Raw genomic sequence first — 24,022 nt, 5'->3', positions numbered from 1 at the left:
GCCTTACTGCAGTCCCGATCCCCTGATACCCGTTTAAGGTCCCTCCACTGATCTGAACTGATGCATGAACACTACAAGCAGATCTGTTTCCTTGACCTTTTACCTGTGTCCGAGTTCATGGGCAATCGTAAAAGCCAGAGGGAGACCAGAGTCTTCATTGATGTTACAGCTCCGGTGAGGCTGGCACATCCCAGACAGGTGAGACAGACCCAGGGTCTCACAGGGCCGATTGACACCAGCACAGATGTCTTTTCTGCAAGCAGATAACAGAGATGCTGAGATACCACCAAGAAACAGCTGAAAAAAAATCTTCAGGAAAAAAAATCTGAATATAAATACACATTTAGTATACTCTATATAAAGTATGCTTAAAAGATAATTTAAAAGTTCATATGACTATAAGGAACAATTTCAAATTCACTATTATTCTTATTTCACCTCTGGGTTATTAAATTTCACTAACATCTAACAAACGTGGGAAAATGTGGCAAACATTTTATTTTGAATTGCTCTTGTTCTTAATTTTAGGGGACTAAATTATATGACTTTAAGAACAAAAGAAAATATTTCCTTATTTTATTTTTGTAATTTACTAGATGGCACATGTGCTTGCCAGAGAGACAGAGAGAAAGAAAAGGAAAATGAGAGAGCACCTCCTCCATAATGACACAGCCCTTCTCCACTCTCCCTTCGGGATTTTGGTCACGCATACACATGATCCTGGCATGTTTTTTTCAAGCCACCAGGTGTGGGAGTTAGGACTACACAGTGGGCCATGTGGGATCCAGATGCTGTAACGACCATGCCACAGGCTGGCCTGAAAATTTTGTTTAAAATTAAAGTTAATTTGAAAAGGAACAATCAGCAATGACTGGGTTTTTCGAATATGAAATTCCTGTTCAGTTTTTCTGAAATCTGTGTTCAAAACTCATCTGAGAAGTTTTTTCATTTATGTAAAAAGGAATTGGGGCCCAGCCATGGTAACGTGCACTGTTTGACACTGCTACTTAGCAGGCTGGAGCCATCTGGGAGGGCAGGTTTCAATTTCTGGCCCACCTAGAAAGCCAACATTGTGGGACATACCTGTAGTCCCAGTTACTCAGGCTGAGGAGGAGGATCACAATACAAGGAGACTGTCTATTAAAGAAGAGGCTATTAGGCCCAGTCATAGTGGGGCAACAGCAAATTAAGTGCCTCATAAGGGTGGAAGTCATCTTGCAGCTGCAGATTCAGATCCCCAGGTGACCTGAAAGCACATTGAGCATGTGTTTGGGTGTTCAGGAGCCCAAGGAGCTGAAGGGCTGGGGAAAATGGGACTCTGTTAGAAATTTCTCTTTCTCTTTCGCTCAACCTCTCTCTCTCTTGCATGCAATGCCATAAGCAAGCAAACAAACAAAAACAGTTGGTTCCATCAACCCACCCATATATCAAATCAAGTATATATCCAGCTCCATTAAACTAACATGATTGCACATGGAAGAAGCTCCACATACATGTGTGTGCTCGTGCACACATGCGCCTTCCTTGGCTTCTTGTTTCCTCTTTTTGTCAGGAATTCACTATTTCTCAACTCCAGAAAGAGAAAGAATAGACCCTTAGGATCTCAGAAAATACTATTTACAGTTTTTAAATATAAAAACATGCTCCTGGGACCAGCAGTTAGCATAATGGCTATGTCGCTGGACTCCCACGTAGTCGACCACGGTTCGCGTCCTGGACCTGGTGGCTTAAAAAACTCACACTGGGCACGTGTGCGTGCGTGCCCAAGATCCCGAGAGGAGAATGGAGGAGAAGGGATTGCGGCGTGGCCATCCCCCCTGGGGGGTGATTTCTCGCTTTCTATCTCTCTGTCTCTGTCTGGCGAGCGCACGCGCCCTATAGAAAACCTCTCCAAAAAAAAAGAAAAAATAATGCTCCCATATCCTGATAGGGATTATTTTCATCACTGACAAAAGTTTTGGAAGAGTCATCAATTAGTCATTTGGGTTTTTTTCAGTACAAAAAGAGCTCTTAGCCAAGGGTTGCTGGCACAAGTGCCAGTGAGCTTCTGAGCTTTGATTCGTTCCAAAAACATTAGTTCATGGTATTTGTATGGGCACAATTTCTAGCAACAAATGGTCTCCTTCTTGTGTCTATTTGGCTATGTAGCAGATCCACGCTTCAAGAACCCTTGTGAGCGTTCAGTTCTCCAGGTGGGATAGGAGAGAGCAGCTGCAGTCTCAGTACATGCACCAGATATGGATCCCCACTCTCACTAATGGTAGCAATTGCTAGCGTGGGGAGGGAGGTTCCATGTTAGAGAGCTAAATCACACAGTACAATCCTATGAATAATAATAATCTGAATATAATGCAATCAATTTTGGGATCCATGGGAAGACCAAGCATTCCCACCCCTCCTGAAGGATGTGTTTGTTACTATTTCATTCAAAAAGTCTAGGTCTGCATAGAGCTGCTGGGAAAAGATGAATAGTGCTCATTGCTAGTCCACTGACTTTCTTATTTTGGTATGTCAGGAGGTCAAGTCCATTAAATAACTTATGAAGTACTTACTAAATGCCCTGTATTAAATAGGAGGAAAGGGGGAACAAAAGAATTGTAGGAATATGGCTTTTGCAGATAAAGACTTAATCTTCCAAAAGGAGATTACTTCTACCTTCCTCCTGCTCTGGGGCCATATAAAAGAAAGTATGCCTTGGCATGCAGTCACTAACTATCAAATCTACAGTCTTCTGAATGCAGCAGCACAGAGAACTGAGTTAATGTGGATATCACGATAGTCTCTCACAGGCAGAACCCAGTCTCATACCTCTCTCCTCCCTTATGTCTATTTATTTATTATTTTTTTTTAGATCAATGATTTTCAAGGAAGGTAAAAGAGGGGCTGGTGATTTTGCCATTTACCATCTCTGAGGGACATTTGGAGACAGTCTGGGTTTTCATAACTTGGAGGAGGGTGCTAGTGGCAACTCATGGGTAGAAGTCAGAGTTGCTGCTAAATGAGTTACAATGCATAGGACACCCTCTCGCAATAAAGAACTTTCCAGTTCATATGTCCCAAAATGTTCTTAAGTTGAGAAATCTTGCTTTGCAACTTAAAATGCTCTCCACTGTCTAGTAACTGGTGAGGTTCATCATTCTTTGATAAAACCAGACCCTAAGGTAAAAAATTTATCATAATGAAAAAAGGAGAGCAGATCCTTTGAATTCATATTGAATAATTGTTTTTTGATTTACATTTAATCATGTATCTCTTTATACTGTATAACATTTCTTTTTCCAGCATGACTACCATGCATGTAAGTCAAGACAAAGATATTACTAGGCGCATTCTCATCGGCAAATAGCTTCTCAATTTTTTTGGTCAATAAAACGTACTTTTACTTTTATTCCTTCCTCTTTCCCCGCTCCCCTTCCCATACTAAACTTTTTTTCACCTTTTAATGATTTATCAAAGATCTTAATTAAACTAAAAATATGGATAAAGCTAAAATCTAGTGTTAAGTGCACTGTAATTTTCTCCTGAAATATTTTTTTCTCTCTCCAATCCCCCTCTTACTAAAAAGAGGTATAAACTAACTTATTTGCAAAAAAAGAAAAAAGGTTTTAGTGTCAGTTTATTCTGTTATTTGCACAAAGCCCCATAAGAGTTTAATTTCTGATGCAAGGCAACAGATACTATTGGATTACTGAACTTATACAAATAACCATTCTGCCACAAAATAAGAATACTCACAAATATTTTCCAGTTGCAGAGGGGTCAGAAAGGGAGAAAATATTATGTTTCAATTTAAAAAAAAATTAACAGATTGCTGAACCTATCAACAACTCAAAAGAAAACAAAAATCCTTAATTTTTAAGAGTATGGCATTGACATTGAATTTCCTGGACTTAAAACCCAGCTGTATCCATTAACAGCAATGAAATTTGAGGAAGAGACACTAAATCTCAGTTTTCTCTCTGTAAAATATGAGTGGTTGGGCCTAGCAGATGGCATGGTGTTTAAAGTGCTGGATTCACACATGGTTGACCATGATTGAATTCCCAGACCCAGTGGCTTGAAAATCATGTGGGCATATGTTCATGTGTCCAACATCCCAAGAGGAGATGGAGAAGAAAGGATTGTGTCATCTCCTCTGGAGTGTGATTTCTCACTTTTTCTCTTTCTGCCTCTCTCCAGAGAGTATATGTGCCCTATGGCAAAAAAATTTAAAAAAAAAGAGTGATTAATAATCGACTACCAATGTGGTTTTAGGGATTAACTGAATCAATTTATTTATTTATTTATTTTTTTTTTGGGAGAGATTTTTGCTATAGGGTGCGTGTGCTTGCCAGAAATACAGAGAGACAGAAAGCAAGAAACACCTCCCCAAGGGGGATGGCCACACCAGTCCCTTCCCTTCCTTTCTCCTCTGGGGATCTTGGGCACGCACGTACACGCACCTGGAGTGAGTTTAAGCCACCGGGTCCAGGACTCGAACCTCAGTCGACTACATGGGAGTCCAGTGACATAGCCATTACACTAACTGCTGGTCCCAATCAATTATTGTTCTAATAGATGTAACACAGTGCTTGGCTCATACAGAACATCCCACAAATGTCAACTCTATTAAGTCACTCATTTCTTCATATGAGAATGAGAGGAGCACCTGCTTCTGATCTCAGGAAAGGGTACGATTTCCTGGGACATGGCTGCCAAGTGGCCAACACTATTTCCCAATTCCAGGGCTCTTCTCTGTTGAAATGTCTTGGCTGGACCAAAGCTGTCCCCTGGCATCTTACCCAGGTCATCAGATTCCAGGTTGCCTGCTGGTTCCTTAGAACACTGTGGTTTCATTCCATGCCCATACTAACCTATTTCCCAGGGCAGTTACTGATCAACTCAAAGTATAGATCCTAGTGAGCCTATAACAGATTTACACCAAAGACATCCCTTGGAAAATATTTGCTTAAGGAGGTCTCTCAAAAGAGAGATTCTCACGGTCAGAGTTTCCTATAAGCCTGATGTAGACATTTTGATAGAATTTTCTGGAATTATGACATCTATGGGATCGATGACAGAACCAAAGTATTTTGGGGCCACCTGTCCTCCTGAGGGACAACACATACCCAGTATTTTCTAGTACATTAACTTTTCTGTGACTGAAGGGATGGGCCAAGGAACAAGACAGTCTGGATTTCTGGATATCTCTGAGATAGGGCAGCCAATGAGAAGATATATCATTAGAGTATAAACCCTTCTTTTGGTTTAGACTAAAATTGTGCCTGATGTATAGCAGACACTCAATAAATATTGGGGCCAGCTGATGGCATGATGGTTTAGGTAGCATGGTGGTTAAGGAGGTTGGCTCTCACATATTTCACTAAGCTGTTTGAATCCCAGGCCCAATGACTTTAGAGACACACCATGCATGTGTACATGTGTGCCCAAAATGCTGAGAGGAGAATGGAGAAAAAAGGATTGGGGTGTGATAATCCCTACTGAGGGTGATTTTTTCCCTCTCTTCTGTCTCTCTCTCTGGCAAGTTCACATGCCCTATAGCAAGTGGTGGTGGAGGAGGAGGAGTTCTGGTGAGCAAGCTGGACTGGGGAGAGTCAGCCTTGATTCATCTAACCAAGCTGTAGTTAGACTAGTAACCCTTCCTAGATGGGAGCAAAGAAGGCTGGCTAGGTTGTGTAAATTAGGAAGACTGGAAGAGAAAAGGAGAGAAGAGAAAAGAATGAAAGAGAGAGAGAGAGAGAGAGAGAGAGAAAAGGAGGAAAGGAGGAAGGAAGGAAACATGTCTTTGTTTACCATGTGCCAGATACTGTCACATGTTATTTAATTTAATTATACCTATTCAGCATTATTTGTAAAGAAAGCACTATTATTTTTATTTTATAAAAATAGAAAATTAATCCTCAGAGCAGTGAAGAAAATAGCTCAAGGTCACTCAGCTCAGATATGGAATCAAAGAACATAAGAACAGGGTGCCTAAAAAAGGTTATGGTTGTACCAGCCTTGCTAAATGGTGCCTCAGTTCTGACAACTTCAGACAGGAAGGCAGATTATCAAGCAAACATTAAATATAGGACCAGCTCTTGGAGTGGTGCTTAGGGTGGCTGAATCCCACATAGCCAACTGTGTAGTTCAAGTCTCAGACCTGGCAACATGAGAAATGTGTGGGTGTATGTGCCTGCATGCCCCAAATCCCAAAGGGATGGAGAGAGGAAGAAGAAAGAATTGGAGCACCTTCCCCCAGAAGGTGCTTTCTCATTGCACGCTCCTCCCCTCTTCCCACTTTCCACCATCTCTCATCAGTGAGTGCACACACCAAAAAAACAATAAATATTGAATCAGTGAGAAAATACAGGTTCCAAGAACTTGAGATAATAGGAAAGTTCACTGGTTTTTTCACAGCTAGGAGCCCTAGAAGATTGGTTGGTTCTTACTAGCACCATAGGATCTATCTGTGATCAGAACAATATCCTATCTTCAGGGGGTAAAATGATGAAAGATGTGACCAAGCCTCTCTGCCTATGTAGGAAGGAACCTACTTCCATATCTTCAGCATTACTCAGGGTTGGGTTAAAAAGAGAATTGGTTTCTATAGAGATAGTTACGCATTGTCAAACTGGAGAAAATTTTAAACTAAAAACAAAGATTTAAGATCCCACTGGTAAAAGTTTATAGGAGTCTTTAATGAAGATCTGCAAACAAGCTTTCTGATTATTTATAGAGCTTCATGAAAAAGCCATTTCTAAGAATGAAATCATCATTGGGATAAGAAGGCTTACATTTTTCCAGAAGATGCTGTTTATTAACAAGGAAAGCTTTGCATTATTAGCATATGCTAACCTTCACCTCCATTGGCATTGACATCAAGAACTGATGAGATCATAGATGCTACTTTTACAAATGACCACGAGTAGAAAAGAGTAGTGAAAATATAGTGGGTTTGAATAGTCGGAAAGCGTTTCATCTGCCATCCCTCCCCACCTTGCTTCCCTTGGGTTCCATGCAGTCTGAAGTACCTGGTAAGAAGGACAGCCACATCATGATGAACAGGGTTGAGGTCACTCTTGGGATTGATGCTCTTTTGCCACTTACAGAAGCTGGACAGTGTCTTCTCTGCATGATGAACTATTTTCAATCCTTGCTGGAGAAGGAAGAGAAAGAGAGTGGCATGGGTGAACTCCAGGCCCATTGCTTTAGGCATTAGTCCATGAACCATCCAAGTGAGATGAGGTTAGATGAGGTTGGATGAATCAGACATTGACAGAAATTTGGCAAAGAAAAGCTTACTCCTCTGCACAGACCATCTGCTCTAAACACCATCACTCTTATGACTTCCACTAAAAAAACCTGAAGAGGAGAACTCCAGGATATAAATTATCACTGGGCCAGGCTGCCCCTAAATAGAAATTTAACATGTATTAGCAAAAACTGACAGCTGTTTGAAGTACTATCTGTAGTGGGTCTCTGCATCCTAAGCCAATACAATTCTAAAGAGGCATTTTCCTTTCGAGTACAAAATGAGCAGTTTTTTTAGTTAAGAGCTTCCTCTCCTCATGAGGTATCCTGCAAGGCTGGAGTTTCACTGAATGTCTTCTTACCCACGATTTCCTTTTGGTTTGACACCTGTAGGTGAAGGGCAGAGGGTGACATGATCCCACTAGATTTCTGACAAGTTAGGGTAATTGATGACATGACAATGATTAAGAATGCTGTAGTAGATGTCCCCAACCTGCAGTTTCAGGGGCTTCTGAGGCCCTGCTCAATCCCTGAATCATTCATGTGATTCAGTTCATCTGATTCACTCATCTCTGAATCAATCATCCATAGCTACTATTGGGATTGTTCCAAATTGTCCAGATGAGTACTGGCCATCTAGGGAGAAGGATAATCAGCTCTAAAGGAGTTCCAGATTAATATGAATTTATAAACGAGAAATTCCTTTCCCTTACTCCATTTCTTTGGGGCCTCCAAATAGAACTATCCTTAGTGCAGAGTAGATTTTACCCAGAAGATATCCACCTTCATTGGTGTAGTGTAACTAGGTCTATTATTTTGGGCTTGGTCCAAGAACTTCAGGACAGTCTCTGCATCAAACTATAAGCATGCTTTGCATTTCTACCCTTTTATATTTTTCTGAGGCCCTCACCTAAATCAGCCTGGTCTGAGGAGCTTCCGTTGCCTGTTAGGGGCCTTTCCAGGTCTCCCTGCTCATGTTAGTTGACTACTGTACTTAATTCATCTTCCTTTCATGAAAACACAGTAAGGTGATGGCTCACCATACATGAAAACTCAGTGAAACAACTCAAAAAAGAATTTGAATAAAAAACCAGACTTCATTACTTAATAACTCTTATTACATCATCTGCTAGAATGAAATATGGTGGTGGAGGAGGAGAAGTTCTGGTGAGCAAGCTGGACTGGGGAGAGTCAGCCTTGATTCATCTAACCAAGCTGTAGTTAGACTAGTAACCCTTCCTAGATGGGAGCAAAGAAGGCTGGCTAGGTTGTGTAAATTAGGAAGATTGGAAGAGAAAAGGAGAGAAAAGAATGAAAAGAGAGAGAGAGAGAGAGAAAAGGAGGAAGGAAGGAAACATGTCTTTATTTACCATGTGCCAGATACTGTCACATGTTATTTAATTTAATTATACCTATTCAGCATTATTTGTAAAGAAAACACTATTATTTTTATTTTATAAAAATAGAAAATTAATCCTCAGAGCAGTGAAGAATAGCTCAAGGTCACTCAGCTCAGATATGGAATCAAAGAACATAAGAACAGGGTGCCTAAAAAAGGTTATGGTTGTCCCAGCCTCGCTAAATGGTGCCTCAGTTCTAACAACTTCAGACAGGAAGGCAGATTATCAAGCAAACATTAAATATAGGACCAGCTCTTGGAGTGGTGCTTAGGGTGGCTGAATCCCACATAGCCAATTGTGTAGTTCAAGTCTCGGACCTGGCAACATGAGAAATGTGTGGGTGTATGTGCCTGCATGCCCCAAATCCCAAAGGGATGGAGAGAGGAAGAAGAAAGAATTGGAGCACCTTCCCCCAGAAGGTGCTTTCTCATTGCACGCTCCTCCCCTCTTCCCACTTTCCACCATCTCTCATCAGTGAGTGCACACACCATCTGGCAAATTTTTTTAAAAAAATGAGCTATAATCAGATATATTTTAGGTCTGTTTTAACCCTACATTTGTTTTGTTTTTGTTTTGTTTGGCAGTAGGATATCCGAGAGAACACTTGTTCATTTAAAAATAGCATTACCATTTATATTTAAATTGTTTAGAAGAAAATGAAATACTTAGGTATAAATCTAAGAAAACATGTACAGGATCTATATCCTGAAAATAACAAGATACTGGGATCTAGCAGATGGCATAATGATTAAATCAATGGATTCCACGTAGTCAACCATGGGTAGAGTCCTGGACCTGGCAGCTTAAACTCACACCAGGCACATGTGCTTGCATGTTTGTCCAAAAATCCCAAGAGGACAATGGAGGAGAAGGGATTGCAGCAAGTCCATCCCCCTCACCCCAGGGGTTGATTTCTCTCACTTTCTGTCTCTCTGGCGAGTACATACACCCTATAGGAAAAATCTCTCTCTCTAAGGAAAAAAAAAAAAAAATCAAGGACCCAAATAGGGCTGGCTCAATTGCTCAGCAGTAAAAAATTTGAAAAAAAAAAAAAAAAAACCTTTAAAATAAGAATATTTCTGCATGTTTAATTAATTATATTAATGATCGTGTCTTTGGTATTGTTTTGTTTATGTTTTTTATGGGTTCTCCATTATTTCATAGGCAGTACAAATGGCAGAAGCAAAGAGTTATCAAGCCCTATGATGATTATATAAAGATTCTGAAAATTAACCAAGCTCTAATTAGAGCTCTAAGAATGCCTGGCATGTTTCCAAACAGAGAGACTACTTATGAAATACAGCACTAATTAAACCAAAACCAGTATTGTCTAAAGATAGCTATCAATAGATTGATTTGATAATTATGCAATGCATGCATGCCTTGAAAAACCCATACTGTACCCCACAAGGATGTACAACAATTACATGTAAGTAAGAAATTATAAAAATTTACGAAAAGTTTATGGGGAAGAAAAGAGCTCATCCACTTTTGGCTACATTCTCCCAACAGCTGTCATGTGAACTACACTGGCACTTGGCAACAACTAAAAAGTTATACTCTATTAATTAGGCTACCAGAGGCAAGGTAGGGAAGCTCAAAGGGAGTGCTCCAAAAATCATAAGATTCTAGGTTTTTGAAAGACTTTTCTCAATTTCACTTCACCATATTGCTATACCTGTCTCCAGTATCTTTCCGTCTCAGCATCTTTTTTTATTGTTACAGAACAAATCAACATGAAAAACTCCCACTCCAAGCACCAGGAAGTACATGAAATTTGTGTTCTGAGCATTAGTAAGCTGTCGGTCATGGTTTTTAAATGAGGCCCTGGCATATATCTTAGCCTGGGGGTCTTTTCCTTGTTAACTCTCACAACACAGTGACATTTGCCCAGGAGGATTCTGATATGGCAACTATCTGATTTGCTTTTCCCTTTGTCCTGCAGGTCAGTTCTTATTTATCTGACTTGTAACTTTCCAAATGATTACACAATAAAGTTCTGGAACAGAGAAATTGACGCTATAGTAACTCAAGTTCTCAATTTTGAAAGTAAGTGAAAATAGCCCAGGATAAAAGGTGTTCAGACTAAAACAATGATAAAACCTACATTTTAACAGAAAGACAAAAAGTAAACTCAAGAATAGAGATTTATATTAGTTTGGAAATAGAAAAACAATGCCCTGAATGTAATCAATACAATTAACTGGTAGATATAGCTTTTTTTTTTTTTTTTAAATGCTAGGAGGGCCCAATACAGCTTGGTCATGCTACAATCTGTTTTCTTCAAATTCTCCATCCAGTCAGGATGCTAAGTGGATACATATATACTGGGTGGGAGGCCAATGGAGATGAGCCTCAAACTCTGATCAACCATGTGGAATCTGATTTAGTGTTACACCTAAATGCTGCACTATAAGGTCAATCTAGATATAGCTTTTGAACAAATAAAATTGAACAGTATATCTATGTTCACGGAATTGGAACATCACATGATGCTTCCTAGATTATTATGATTATGTCGAAAACCCTTTTGCATATGAAGTATGGTATTTCTTCCTCCAGTCTTTTTCCTGGTTTCTACCACAATATTTTCTTTTATTTGCGGCAATGGCCACATCATTCAGTTCCCTAAATTTTCTCATGACAATGTTTGACATTGTAGTGAAGGATGAGGAAACACTCATCTAAACCAAACTTGGCCAGTTAAACTTTGTACTTCATTATACAAAGGTTACCAATGGGTAAATTCCAGGCATCACACTGGATATGCAATTAATTCCATCGTGTGTACTAACAGTGTGAACATATGAGCTGAAAATTAATTCCATTTGTTCATGTAAACATCACTACATTTGAGTTCTATATTGTAGTAGATTTGTTGGATTTTTACCTAAATTAATGTTATGCTTATTTTGCATTTCTTTAATGCATCAGCTGTAATCTGTAATGATAAATTTAAATTCAGATAATAAAGTACTATTTGCCCTTGGGAAATAAATACATAAATAAATAGTGCTGGAGCAACTGGACAGCCATCTGATTTAAGCCTCACATATTATACAAAAATTAACTAAAAATGAATCACAGACTTAAATGTAAAACATGAGATTAAAACTTTTAGAAAAAAATCATAGAAGAAAATCTTGGGGATCTAAAGCTAGGCAAAGAATGTATAGAATCAACACTAATAATTCATAAAAGGAAAAAACTGATAAATCCACATCAAAATTAAAAACATTTGCTCTGAGAAAACTCCTATTAAGAAGATGAAAAATTAGCTACACTGTGGGAGAAAATATTTATAAACCATATATCTGACAAGCACTCGTACGTATAATATGGGAAGAACTCTACAAACTCAATAAAAAATCATAAAATAAGCAAAAGATAAAGAGACACTTCATGAATGAGGATAGACAGATAGGGAATAATCACATAAAAATACTCCCAAAAGCCATAGGGAATTGCAATTAAAACCATGATGAGATATTACTATACAACTATCAGACTGGCTGAAATAAAACATACTGACACACCCAAACATGGAGGATGTGGCAAAACTGCATGAATATGGTTTGAATGTGTATCCTTCCAAATTCATGTATTGGAATTTGGTTGTATGGTAATAGTATTAATAGGATGAAAACTTAATCCAGTTATGGTTTTGAATAATGGGGCTTTTAGAAGTAATTAGCAGAAAGGTGAGACCACTATGATTGACTCCTGGTGAGTTTATAAGGGAACAGAATGAGATCAAACAGAGACACATGAACACAGACACACACTGCTCAAACTCTTGCTGGTCGATATTTGAGGCTCTCTGCTCTGTTGTAATCCAGCCAGAAGACCCCCACCAGATGCAGCCCCCTTGACCTTGGACTTCCAAATTCTGAGCTGAAGAAAAAGTCCATTTTTATAGATTACTCAAATGCAGGTGTTTTCTGTTATTAGCAATAGAATAAACTAGGTCATACTTCATTCACATACTGTGGATGAAAATATAAAATGGTACAGCTTCTATGGAAAATAGGTAGCTTCTTTAAAAACACACTATTGCCGTCTAACCTAGAAACTGCCTTTATCCCAGAGAAATGAAGATTTTTATTCATATAAAAACTTGCAGTTGATCACTTATAGCAGCTTTATTTATTAGCTAAAAACTGAAAACAAACAAACCAATACATACTGTGGAATATATCTATGGAATACTACTTAGCAAATAAAAGGAACGAACTTTTGGTATACACAACAATCTGGATGAATCTCAAGGGAATTATATTGAATGAAAAAAATCTAACGTCAAATTGCATTATTCCACTTACATAACATTCTTTATTTTTTTTTTGAGAGGTTTTTGCTATAGGGTGTGTGTGCTCGCCAGACAGACAGAGAGAGACAGAGAGATAGATAGCGAGAAATCACCCCCCAGGGGGGATGGCCATGCCGCAGTCCCTTCTCCTCCATTCTCCTCTTGGGATCTTGGGCACGCATGCACACGCGCCCAGCATGAGTTTACGCCACCGGGTCCGGGACTTGAACCGCGGTCAACTACGTGGGAGTCCAGCGACATAGCCAACTAACTGCTGATCCCCACTTATATAACATTCTTGAAATGACAAAATTATAGAGATGGAGAACAGATTAGAGATTTTCAGAGGCTTGGTAGGTAGATGAAGGGAGGTATAAAAGGGTTGTATAAAGGACCCTTGTGATAGTGATAGAACTGTTCTGAATGTTGATTGTAGTGATGGTCACAGGAATCTGCACATGTAGTAAATCTGCATAGAACTGAATACACACACACTTATGCACACGCTAATGAGTGCACACAAAACTGGTGAAATCTAAATAAGGTAAGTAGATTGTATAAATATCAATACTTGGTCTAAACCAAAGCTGAAAGCTTGCAAAAAAGAACTCTTACAGCACTCTCCATTATGATTCTGTGTGAGTTACTTACTGGTTATGTGTGACAGCTCACGGTTTTGAATCGAAGAGCACCTGTAGTCTTTCGGATGGGTTATAGTGCGTAGGAAGACCCCACATCAACATACAAACACACCGTACACTTATACTCCTGTACACCTACTGTAAGGTTAAGTTCTTTATTTAAATAGTTATGAATAAACAAGTTTATTAGAACTGAAAAGACACACAGGCTGAAGCCCTTAGTCTCCCTTGATTTATGAAGTCCCTGATAAGGTCACACAGCCTAGGGTATGAATTTACCATATTTGAGAAACTCAACTTTTTAATATTGTCCTTTATCAATAGACTTGGGTCATGTTGGAAGAACTTACCTACCAATCCACGTATGTTCATTTAAGAAAAGTAAATGTTTACAGACATCTAGGTCCACTCATTTCTGTGTCAAACTCAGTGTAAACAAGGACACATCTTTATGGTCATGGAGAAATCACTGTCATTTCCCAGATGTTGCAATGTAAACTCTGCATCCGATTTCCCATCATTATAAAGAGCCTATTTCCCTAAAGGACCTTTAGGAATCCAAACCTCGCATTTAAACAGTGAGGAAATCCAGTCCTGAGAGAAGCTATACTTTAGCCAAAAGCACAAAGCAGGTGTTGGTAGAGCAGGGCTTAGAACCCTGCTTCCCAATCTGAGTTAGGCTCCCACCAATTATGCACATTTGATTCACAGCACTAGCTGCACTACCTTAAAATTATTGAATTGTATACTGTCTTCCTCCTTAGCTGCTTTAGAACAAGAATTGCAGCTTATTCCTCTCCTTGTCACAGGCACTGCACAACTGAGGAATGCACCACCCATAAAGGAATGAAGAAAGGGGGAGAATATAGCTATTTAGACAGGAAAAAGTAAAGATTAGGTGATCTCCATCAGTAAAAAGGCATGGTAATTAGGGAAGAGGCAGGGAAGAGTTTAAGAATAAAGTTTATGATAGTCTCAATTGGGCTGGACTGAGGCATATAGCATGCTGGGTAAAGTCTCTTCACAATCTAAATGATGTCTAGTGATTTAATGTAAGAATAATAATAAAAATATTTTAAAAATTTGAAAAAGAATAAAGTAAAAAATATGGAACCAGCAGTTGGCATAGTGGTTAAGGTGCTAGACCCCCACATGGTTGACCTCAATAGCGGTCCTGGTACCAGTGACAGGAAATTCACTTGGGGCACGTGAGAGTTTTTGCCCAAAATCCAGAGAGGGGACTGTGGAAGGGATTGCAGTGTGGCCAGCCCGCTTTGGGGAGTGATTTCTCAGTTTCTGTCTGTCTGCCTGGAGAATGCACATGCCCTATAGTAAAAATCTCTCTCTCAAAAAAAAAAAAAAAAAAGATAAAATAGAAAATAGGTAGTAATAATTCTGGTGCCTGTGATAGAAACTGATAGGCAACTCTATATGAATGTCTCATGCTTCTGCTTATCACTTGAGCAAAGGCACTGATGGATTTTCTTCCAGATTTTCCTTTCAAGGATGTATAGAAAACAGCTGGCAGTAGAGATAATGTCTCCTTCCAGAGAAAAGGGCAGATTTACTTGCTCTCTATAATGATAAAAGTGATGGCTCCCTTTAGAGCAAAAGTTGGACAAGTTTGCTACAAGTTCCTATAAAAGATTGGGGCTTTCTTATCTTGGAAATCCTCAGCTATGATAAAACTCATTGTGTGCCCAACATACAGCTGGGTTGAACATGTCACCCTTGGGCAATTTAGGAAACAAGAGGTACAGATGCCAACATGAAGTTCATGCCATGTGGCTATCCTGTCAGTAATGAAGTCCTTTGTAACTGTTGTCTTCTGCCAGCATTGCATCTATGACAGTGCGGCAGGCTAACTTGCCAGCTTGAATGGGGGGTAAAGTATGAGACTCTTCCTAGTTCTTCACAGCAATGAGAAGAATGGAGACTAGGTAATGAAGTGGTAGTGAGAATTGCATCAAGCTTGTACCATGTAAACATTCGGGTCAGGTCTGCATGGTTTTCAGATATTCAACTGGAGGTTTTTAATGAGAAATTTTCTAGCAGCAGGGCTCTTAGGAAGAAATAAAGGAGAGTGTAAGGAGATGGGAAGTGTAGATTTCAACAGGGGTTTCTTTTACATCCCAACTTTCCTAAAAGAGTAATTTTGGAGTGACCTGGATTATAGTTATTGATTAGATAGGAGAAACAGACTCTCAAAATTTTGCTCATTTTCTTTTAATTGCTTGTGGAGGTTCCTTTGCAGATGAAGCAAGTGCATAATTAACCCAGTGATCATTTGCAGCCTGGCACTTTCTCCTTGTGAACATATGCAATATGTGGCATTTAACACAAGTTCAGTGATAGGTTCTTCAAGATACCTTACCACATTTCTACTAAAAGCTCATCAGTACAGGTTTGATCATTCCCTTCAGCCTCTTAACATTCAAGTCCCACAAGGGGCTAAGTCAAAGATACATCCATTCATTTTGTTTCTTGAATGCATTTGATCACAGGAGCCTTGAGAAGAGTAATTAATTACGCATTAAGACCATGTTGCTCTAAGCATGCATAAGAAGCAAAATGACTTCAGGGAGATTAGTTGGCTCACAATGTGGGAGGACTTGGGCTATACTTTTTTCCATTGAACGTCCTGGTAAATATTTGAGCTTGTCAAAACAAACCCCTATCCACACCATTCCCCCCACCCCTTATTTCCTTTGCAAACAAAAATAGATTTCCTTTGTGTGCATAATTTTTTTCTCTCTTCATCTATTCAAGCTAGTCCAATTCACTTCCAATTTCTCCTTTCCTATATAATTGAGTATGTGCCCTTATAGAGTAAGGAGTTGACCTAGAGGAAATCAGCAACAGCTCACATAAAAGCCCCAAATGGGAGATTTGAAATGATTTTGTAAGAACATGGCTTTTGGTATAAATTGTTTTCCCTCTTTGTAAACTCTCTATATAATGAAAAAAAAATCTTGTATTGATTTCTCTGGACTTCCTTGTAATGACTTTTTACTTAATGCACAATGAACCATGCTTTCCTAGCCAGGCTTAGGCTACTCAAAGAAAAAGAATGGACAGAGAAGAGGTGAATAGTAAAGTGCTTAATCTAAAACTTTCCATGTGCCTAGGGAATAACTCATCTGGCTATTGAAAAATATACTTTTTTTAAAAAAAGAAAGATAAGCCTAAAAATCTTTGCCAATATTTTGGACATTTAACCTGAATAAGCAATAATTATATAGGTTATTACAGACCCATACATTAGCTAGTGTGGAGGGGGAGAAAGAGAATACCAGATGGAGTTTAAAAAATGAACAGTTTTAACTCTAGAATCTCACAAGAGGGAACCCAACACTAAATGACTAAGTAGACCAGGAATAAAGTTTCTGGGGAGGCAGTCACCTCCTTTCTATCAGTCTTACCGCTGTTCCTTCAGACCAGATGAATGCCTTCAGGCCTCACCCCTGCATAGCATATTCACTTTCAACCCACTTGGCTTCATCCAACTCACTCTCATCCCAGTTTGTCTTAAACTGTTCTTACAAGAAGAGTCCAAAGATCTATTATTCTAATCTTCTCATTTAGGGTTTTTATTTTCTTTCTTCTAGGGATTTTGAAGACCTTGTGAAATGAATATAGTAGTAACAAGTTTATGAGGTTATTATGGGAACTAAATGAGGGTGATGATGATAATCATGAGAATAATAGATTGATACTAACAAATAACATTTATTGAATGGTTTCCATAAGCTAGACATTATGTTAAGTATTACAGGATTAACACATTTGATTCTCACAACAACCCTATGAAATAGATACTATCTTCATTATACAAAATGAAGAAATGGAGGCATAAGTAGCTTCACAAAATAACCTACCAAAGGTTAACAGAGATAAATGATGGGACAATGGGACTATGGGATCAACTATAAATCTTTTCATGATGTTAAACTGCTCACAAGAATTGGAAGGAAGAGTCTAATTCCATCCCTAACTCCTGGCTTTAAAAGGGGTGCAAGGAGACCATTAAATGAATTGGTTTAAAATGAAAAAAAACTAGAGGTCAAGTTTGTGTCCAGGTCCTGGGGTAAATTAAAACTAGAATTAGGGTCATAAATGAAAATGATAATTTGATTCGAGGTTAGGTGGAGACAAGATAAGAGTGAGAGCAAGTTGGCTCATAATTTCTTTTTAGTTGCTGTTAATTTGTTAGAGAAAATGTGTGCTCATAGAAGAAAGAGTGCAAGAAAAGGAAAATGGAAAAAGGTCCTCCCATAGGGAATGGTCACGCTGCAATCTTTTCTCCATTTCTCTTTTTAATATATAGGGCATGCATACACATGTTCCTGGTGTGATTTTCAAGCTGCCTCATACAGATCTGAACTGTGCCGTCTGTCATGGGGGATCCAGCTCCTTTAATCACCACAGGCTGCCTCATTTTTTTTTTTAATTTGCTAGAGGGTACATGTGCTCACTAAAAAGAAAGAGGGAGAGAGAGTGAGAAAGAGAGAGAGAGAGTAACAAAGAACCCGCCATGGTCATGCTGAAATCCCTTCACCATCACTCCTTTCTTTCGGGGTTTTGAGTATGTATGACAAGCACCTGATGTGTACCTCAAGCTGCCTGCTCTAGAACTCAAACCACACAGTCAACCATGTGAGATCCACCACACGACAAGCTGGCTCATATCTTAGGACACTTTCTGTTTTCTTTGCCTGCGGTGTCTTCACATGTTTGGCATGTCTTTCCAGATCCTTGTTTTGTGAACCTCCACTTCCAGTACTCTGAAATACAACAACCTAGCCTTTCAGGAAGCTTCAGAGTGCTCTAAGGTGAGTTTCACATCCAGTACTCCAGTTTATTCATAAAATGTGATGAAAATCCATAGTAGTGTTTCCATGTCAGTAACAAACACAAGCTACAGGTTATGCGTGCAGGTTAACTTCAAATTCTCTTGAATACCGCAGAAAAATAAAGTCCAAAATGATGTTAGCTGTTAGTTGTAATTAGACAAAGGAAGACAAGCATCATAGAAAGTCACTGATAAAAGAGAAGTACTTCAGCAACCATGCCTTGGTATTCCTTACCTCATATACTTTCCACAGAGCTCAGAGCTATCTCTCTAATTTCATGGTTGGTTTGGAATCACGCAGAGTCTCCCAGAGGACTCAATCCAAACCCTTTATATGGTTACAGGGCTCATCATGATTTTTCTGCTATTAAACTTTCTCTCCAACTTAATATTTGCTTCATTTATACTTCTTTATCTTATTTAGTATTTAAATAAACATTTATTATGGTCTATTATGTACCAGTAGAGCTAAGTTGTGACATCATACCCTACTTCTGCCCTTAAGTCTTATATACCCAGATAGGAAACTGCATCAGTTAAGTAGATGCAAATTTACAATGGTGATACATACTATGAAGACATACACAGTGTTATGGGAGTGTCTAGTAGAATCTTATTGGATATGGATATTAGAGAAAGCATCCCCAACAAAGTGACATATAAACTGAGATCTGCGGGATTAAGGTCTTACTAAGTGAAGACAAAAAGGAAGGTAGGCCAGACAACAATAAAATCAGTGGCAGGTCTGGAAAAATATGATATATAGATTGCTGCTATAGCCTGAGGGCAGAGAGGATATGGTAAGAAATGAGGGATCAAGTCAGAAAACTAGTGGGCTGTTTGAAACCATGAGTTGGAGTTGACGAAGCGTTGGCAGGAAGGTGGATACTATCAGATGACCATCTGGAGATCATGCTGGCTGCAATGTGGAAACAAGATGGAAAAGAATCCCACTGATTCTGTATAGACCAGAAAATGTGTACAACTGTAATCCATGAGAAGGATAACTGCAGGTTGAATTGAAGCGACAAGAAAGGAGATGGTCAAATAACATTGGCAGTAACTGGCTAGATATGGGAAGGAATGAGCAAGATATCACGGAGGCCTTCGGGATCTCTGGGAGAATGATAAAGTCATATACAGGGACAGGCAATACTGGAATAAGACCAGGTGTGAAGAGCAGATAGGTTTAGATTGGCTGCTTTCTCTCTGGCCTCTAGCACAGTCACATTGTTTCCATCCCATCACTACAAGATTTCTCAACCTCCCACTTTGGGGTACAATACCAATGATGTCTTTATACCCCTCATATGTGAAGTGCTAGTTTAAGCATGAAAGTCATTGCCCATGCAACTTCCTCTATTGGGAATGTCCCTCCTCACTGGCTAATTGTTTCTTATCCTCTAAAAACAAGCTTGGACATCTAAGTCCCCTCTCCTAGGTACATATTTTCATACTCATGACTATCTTAAATTGAAAATCTCTATTTCTGTGCTTTTGTCAGTAGATTCTAAGTTCTCAAAGTCAGGAAATAGGACTTATTTATATTCATATTTGTATCCTCAGTGACGAGCATAACATTTGATATATGCACCATAATTCTGTTCTCATTTAAAGATAAAGAAAAACGGGGCATGGAGCAAGGAAGTGACTTTCTCAGAGTTGCCTACTGAATGACAGAGTCAAAATAAGAACTCAGATCTCTCCAAAAGCAGCCATAGCTCACTTCGGCACTCTGTACTGCATTATGTCACCCTGATGTTGTTTGTTCTTGTTGGGGTTGCTCCATCATCAAAGACATGAAGAGGACCCAGAAGCATTTTCTGAGAATCAAATAAATGAAAATTGTGGATTGCAATTCTGCTGTCAACTTGTGAACCTTGTTCCACTTAGAAATTCTATAAAAGCTTGAATGAGAAAAATGTTTGGCAAGTGAAAGGTAGAAAGCCCTGCTGTCTACAACAAATCATTTGTGTCTCTTTGTACATGCAAAATATTGTTGGGAAGAATAACAATGTAATTGTGATAGAGTCAAGGTGGTGATGGACAATCAAAATCTCCCAAACAACTTCACTAGCAGCAAGATGCCACTGCTCCTGAGAATGAAGAAATGTGGAATGCAAAGGGCCCTGATCTGTGGAAACTATATTTTGTGGAGGAAAAGGGCTAGAGAAGATTTTATTTTCCCCCTGTAGAAAGTATATGCTCACCAGAGAGAAATGAGAAATCACCCCTAGAGAGGGATGGCCATGCCACAATTCCTTCTTCTCCATTCTCCTCTTTGGCTTTTGGGCGGGCATGCATGTATATGCACCTGGCATGATTGTTTTTTGTTATTATTATTCACTACCTTTTTTGTTTCATTTTCTTTTATACATTCAATCCCATTACTTAGCTTACAAAGTGAATTTTTCAACATATGAACATTTCTTCCTGGTCCAGTGGATACACCCATTTACTGGGTTTCTATATCCTTTACTCAATCCATTTTAGTCATAGAGTGTGGACACTCGGTATATATTAAGTGGGGACATACAATGCACCTGGCATAATTTTTAAGCCACCAGGTCCAGGACTCTAACTACAGTTGGCAATAGTGGGAGTCTAGCGCCTTAATCACTATGCCACTGCTGTCTCTGGAAACTACATTTAAAATTTCTACCAGTGGTATTACTGGGGCTGCAGAGAGTGAGAATGTGTCCTTCTTATACCTTTCTTTTTTGGTCTGAAAATTCTACATCTGCTTATCTTCATCTAAGTGTACTCATATGTTCAAACATTAGGAGAGAGTGAAAATTTGTACTCCAAGGTCTCAAGGAATAATGTTTAAAAACTTGAACACATAATTCTCACACAAATATATACAGTGAACACATATTAAAGACGTACTTAACTCATTGGTGAAGAGACAGACAAGAAGGCAAACCTGGCTAAAAGGCACAAGAAATCAATGCATCTATAGCTAATGGGGGGGGGGGAATACTGGAATAAGATTGTTGAGATATAAAATTTAGATATAAAATTAGGTAATGTTCTACTGACCAATAAATCTATAATCTTCAGGGTTATCTTCTCTGCTAGTAAAAAATCATTTTCACCTTTACTAGACAAAAATCATCAGTACCTTATCAGTTTTCTACATATTGACATCTAACTTTACCACATCTGGACCCTAATCAATAGTAAATAATAATCAAAATTATATTTCCATACTGTCAGGTCATGTTAGACATTGAAAGGATACTTAGACTTTACTTTTAGTCAAAGTTTTGGATAAGCTTATTAGCAACAACAACAACAAAAAAATCACAGGAAAATAAAAAAATATACCCATTGGTATTCCAAGATATCCAAGGCCAGGCCGTGCCTTGGCATTTTGACCATAGTTCTTTCATGAATGAGATCTAGACGATGCCTTTATTCACATATTTCAGCTGCTAAATAAGATTTATAGGTTGCAAGGGCATTTCAGCAAGTCAGCCAATTTATTTATTCATTTGTTTATGTGCTGGGAATATAGCAGAAAACAAAAAAAGCACAGCTTTTGCCCTCATGAAATTCACATTTTGATAGTGGCTGAGATAAGAGTAAATGAGTACACAAAATAATAATGAATTGTGAGAGTGCTATCATCCTCTGACAGAGACTAGTAAGAAGGGCCAGCTTTCAGTAGGTTTGTCATTGAGACCCCTCTGAGGAGACAGCATTTAAGCAGAGGCCTGAAGGATGAGCCAGCTAATAATCACAACCAGGAGAGAAATGTTTAAAACACTGGAAACTACAAGCGTACAGACCATGAGGCTGAAAAGTGCCTTGTGTGTTCCAAAACTCATCTGAAGTATTGGGTAAGTAACTAAGAAGAGTTAAGAGAAACCACAAAGGTGATAAGAGCAAAGATAATGAAAATCTTGGTAGACCATAATAAAATTTTTTAAATTTATTCTAAAAGAAACAGAAAACCATTAAAAGGTTCTATGCAATAGAACAATTCAGTTTCTATTTAAAATACACAGTTTTGTTTGTTTGTTTGTTTGTTTTGAGATAGGTTTTTGCTATAGGGCGCATGCACTCATCAGAAACAGAGACTGAAAGCAAGAAATAACTCTCCAGGAGGGATGGCCATGCCGCAATCCCTTCTCCTCCATTCTCTTCTCGGGATCTTGGGCATGCACGCACATGCACCTGGTGTGAGTTTAAGCCATTGGGTCCAGGACTCAAACCCTGGTCGATGACATGGGAGTCCAGTGACACAGCCATTCTGCCAACTATTGGTCCCAAAATACACAGTTTTGACTGTACATTGAATGACTCTCTGTGGAGAATAGTTATGGGGGCAAAACTGAAAATAAGAAAACCATTTGAGAGTTCACTTTAGTAGCCCAGGCAAGATGTGAGAAAGCCTATACCCATGTAATGACTCTAGAAGTGGTGGAGAGTGTCATCTTGAAATAGATTTTGGAGGTGGGACAACTGTGGGCCTTGCTATTGGATGTGGAAGATAAGAAGAGGAAGTGAAGGACAACTCCTAGACATATGCAACCAGTAAATAATAGGACTATTTACTGAGATGGATAAGATGGTGATTGGGGGATGTGGAAAGGTAGAATTGAGGTGATCTGGGCAGGAAGTAATCAGGAATTACATTTTTGATTTAATAAATATCTATGATTGAGTGGACTATGACACATCCAGGTTGAGATGTAGAGAGAATAATTGGATATCAGTCTGGAGCTTAAGAAAGAGATCCAGCTTAAGGTATCAATTGTGAGCCTTAGTATGTAGATGGTACACAAGTATCTGAAAATAGGTAAACTCTCCAAAGGTAAAAGTGCAGATAAGAGGGGCCAGCAGGTGGCGTGGTAGTTAAGGTGTTGGACTCCCACCTGAATGACTTCAGTTCGAGTCCCAGACCTGGTGACTTGCTTTCTCACTTTCTCTCTCTTTCTCGCTCTCTCTCTCTGGTGAGCACATGTACCCTGTAGCAAATTTTAAAGAATACCAATAATGATAAATAAAATTAAATAATTCTTTTTTAAAAAAGTGCAAAGAGGAAAGAGGGCCCAAATCTGAGAGACTTATTTTAATATGCAAGAGTTAAATTAATAGTACAGAAGGTTCAGCATTGGAAAAAGAAAGAAGCAAAACATCTAAGGGATACAAAAATGAAAAATTATCTGTTGATGATAATATGCATGGTAATATCTTTGAATCAATCTACAGTATAATCAGGATGGGAAAATTCAATTGATATGCTGTAATGATACATGATTAAACGTAAAACAAAATAAATAAATAACAAAAGGAAAAGAAGGTTCAGCATTTCTATGTCTGTTTTAACATTTCTGTTTTCTATGTTTGTTTCAACTTTTACTGTAACATCTACTCATAAAATAATTTTGTCTATTTCTACTGTGGGACATTCCTAGTGATGGCTGTAAGTATGGTCTGCGTGTTATTAGATGCAATGACCATTAGGTTATTCCAACTCTGTATAAGTTGGTAAAAATGTCTTCCATCTTTCACTTGTTATCACATGAAAATAAGGCTTTTCTTCTCAGTGGATTTATGAATATTTTCTGGTACTCTT

At 38.7% G+C, this 24,022-nt stretch overlaps 1 protein-coding gene across 1 annotated transcript in view; it reads right to left on the bottom strand.

Moving 5' to 3' along the window:
- The window catches only part of LOC102474570 (A disintegrin and metalloproteinase with thrombospondin motifs 12), a 75,293-nt gene that overhangs the window by 21,666 nt on the left and 29,605 nt on the right, over nucleotides 1–24,022 (bottom strand). Inside the window, exons 6-9 of the mRNA XM_027774889.1 lie at nucleotides 17,046–17,116; nucleotides 7,596–7,662; nucleotides 7,014–7,138; nucleotides 104–253 (exon numbers count right to left, since the gene is read on the bottom strand). Coding sequence (XP_027630690.1) covers nucleotides 104–253; nucleotides 7,014–7,138; nucleotides 7,596–7,662; nucleotides 17,046–17,116 — 413 coding nt within the window. The remainder of the gene's footprint in view (nucleotides 1–103; nucleotides 254–7,013; nucleotides 7,139–7,595; nucleotides 7,663–17,045; nucleotides 17,117–24,022) is intronic.

The sequence above is a fragment of the Tupaia chinensis genome, unplaced genomic scaffold (assembly GCF_000334495.1).
Source record: "Tupaia chinensis unplaced genomic scaffold, TupChi_1.0 Scaffold000489_1, whole genome shotgun sequence".
Taxonomy (NCBI): Eukaryota; Metazoa; Chordata; class Mammalia; order Scandentia; family Tupaiidae; genus Tupaia; species Tupaia belangeri.
This window is presented reverse-complemented; position numbering and strand designations above follow the sequence as displayed.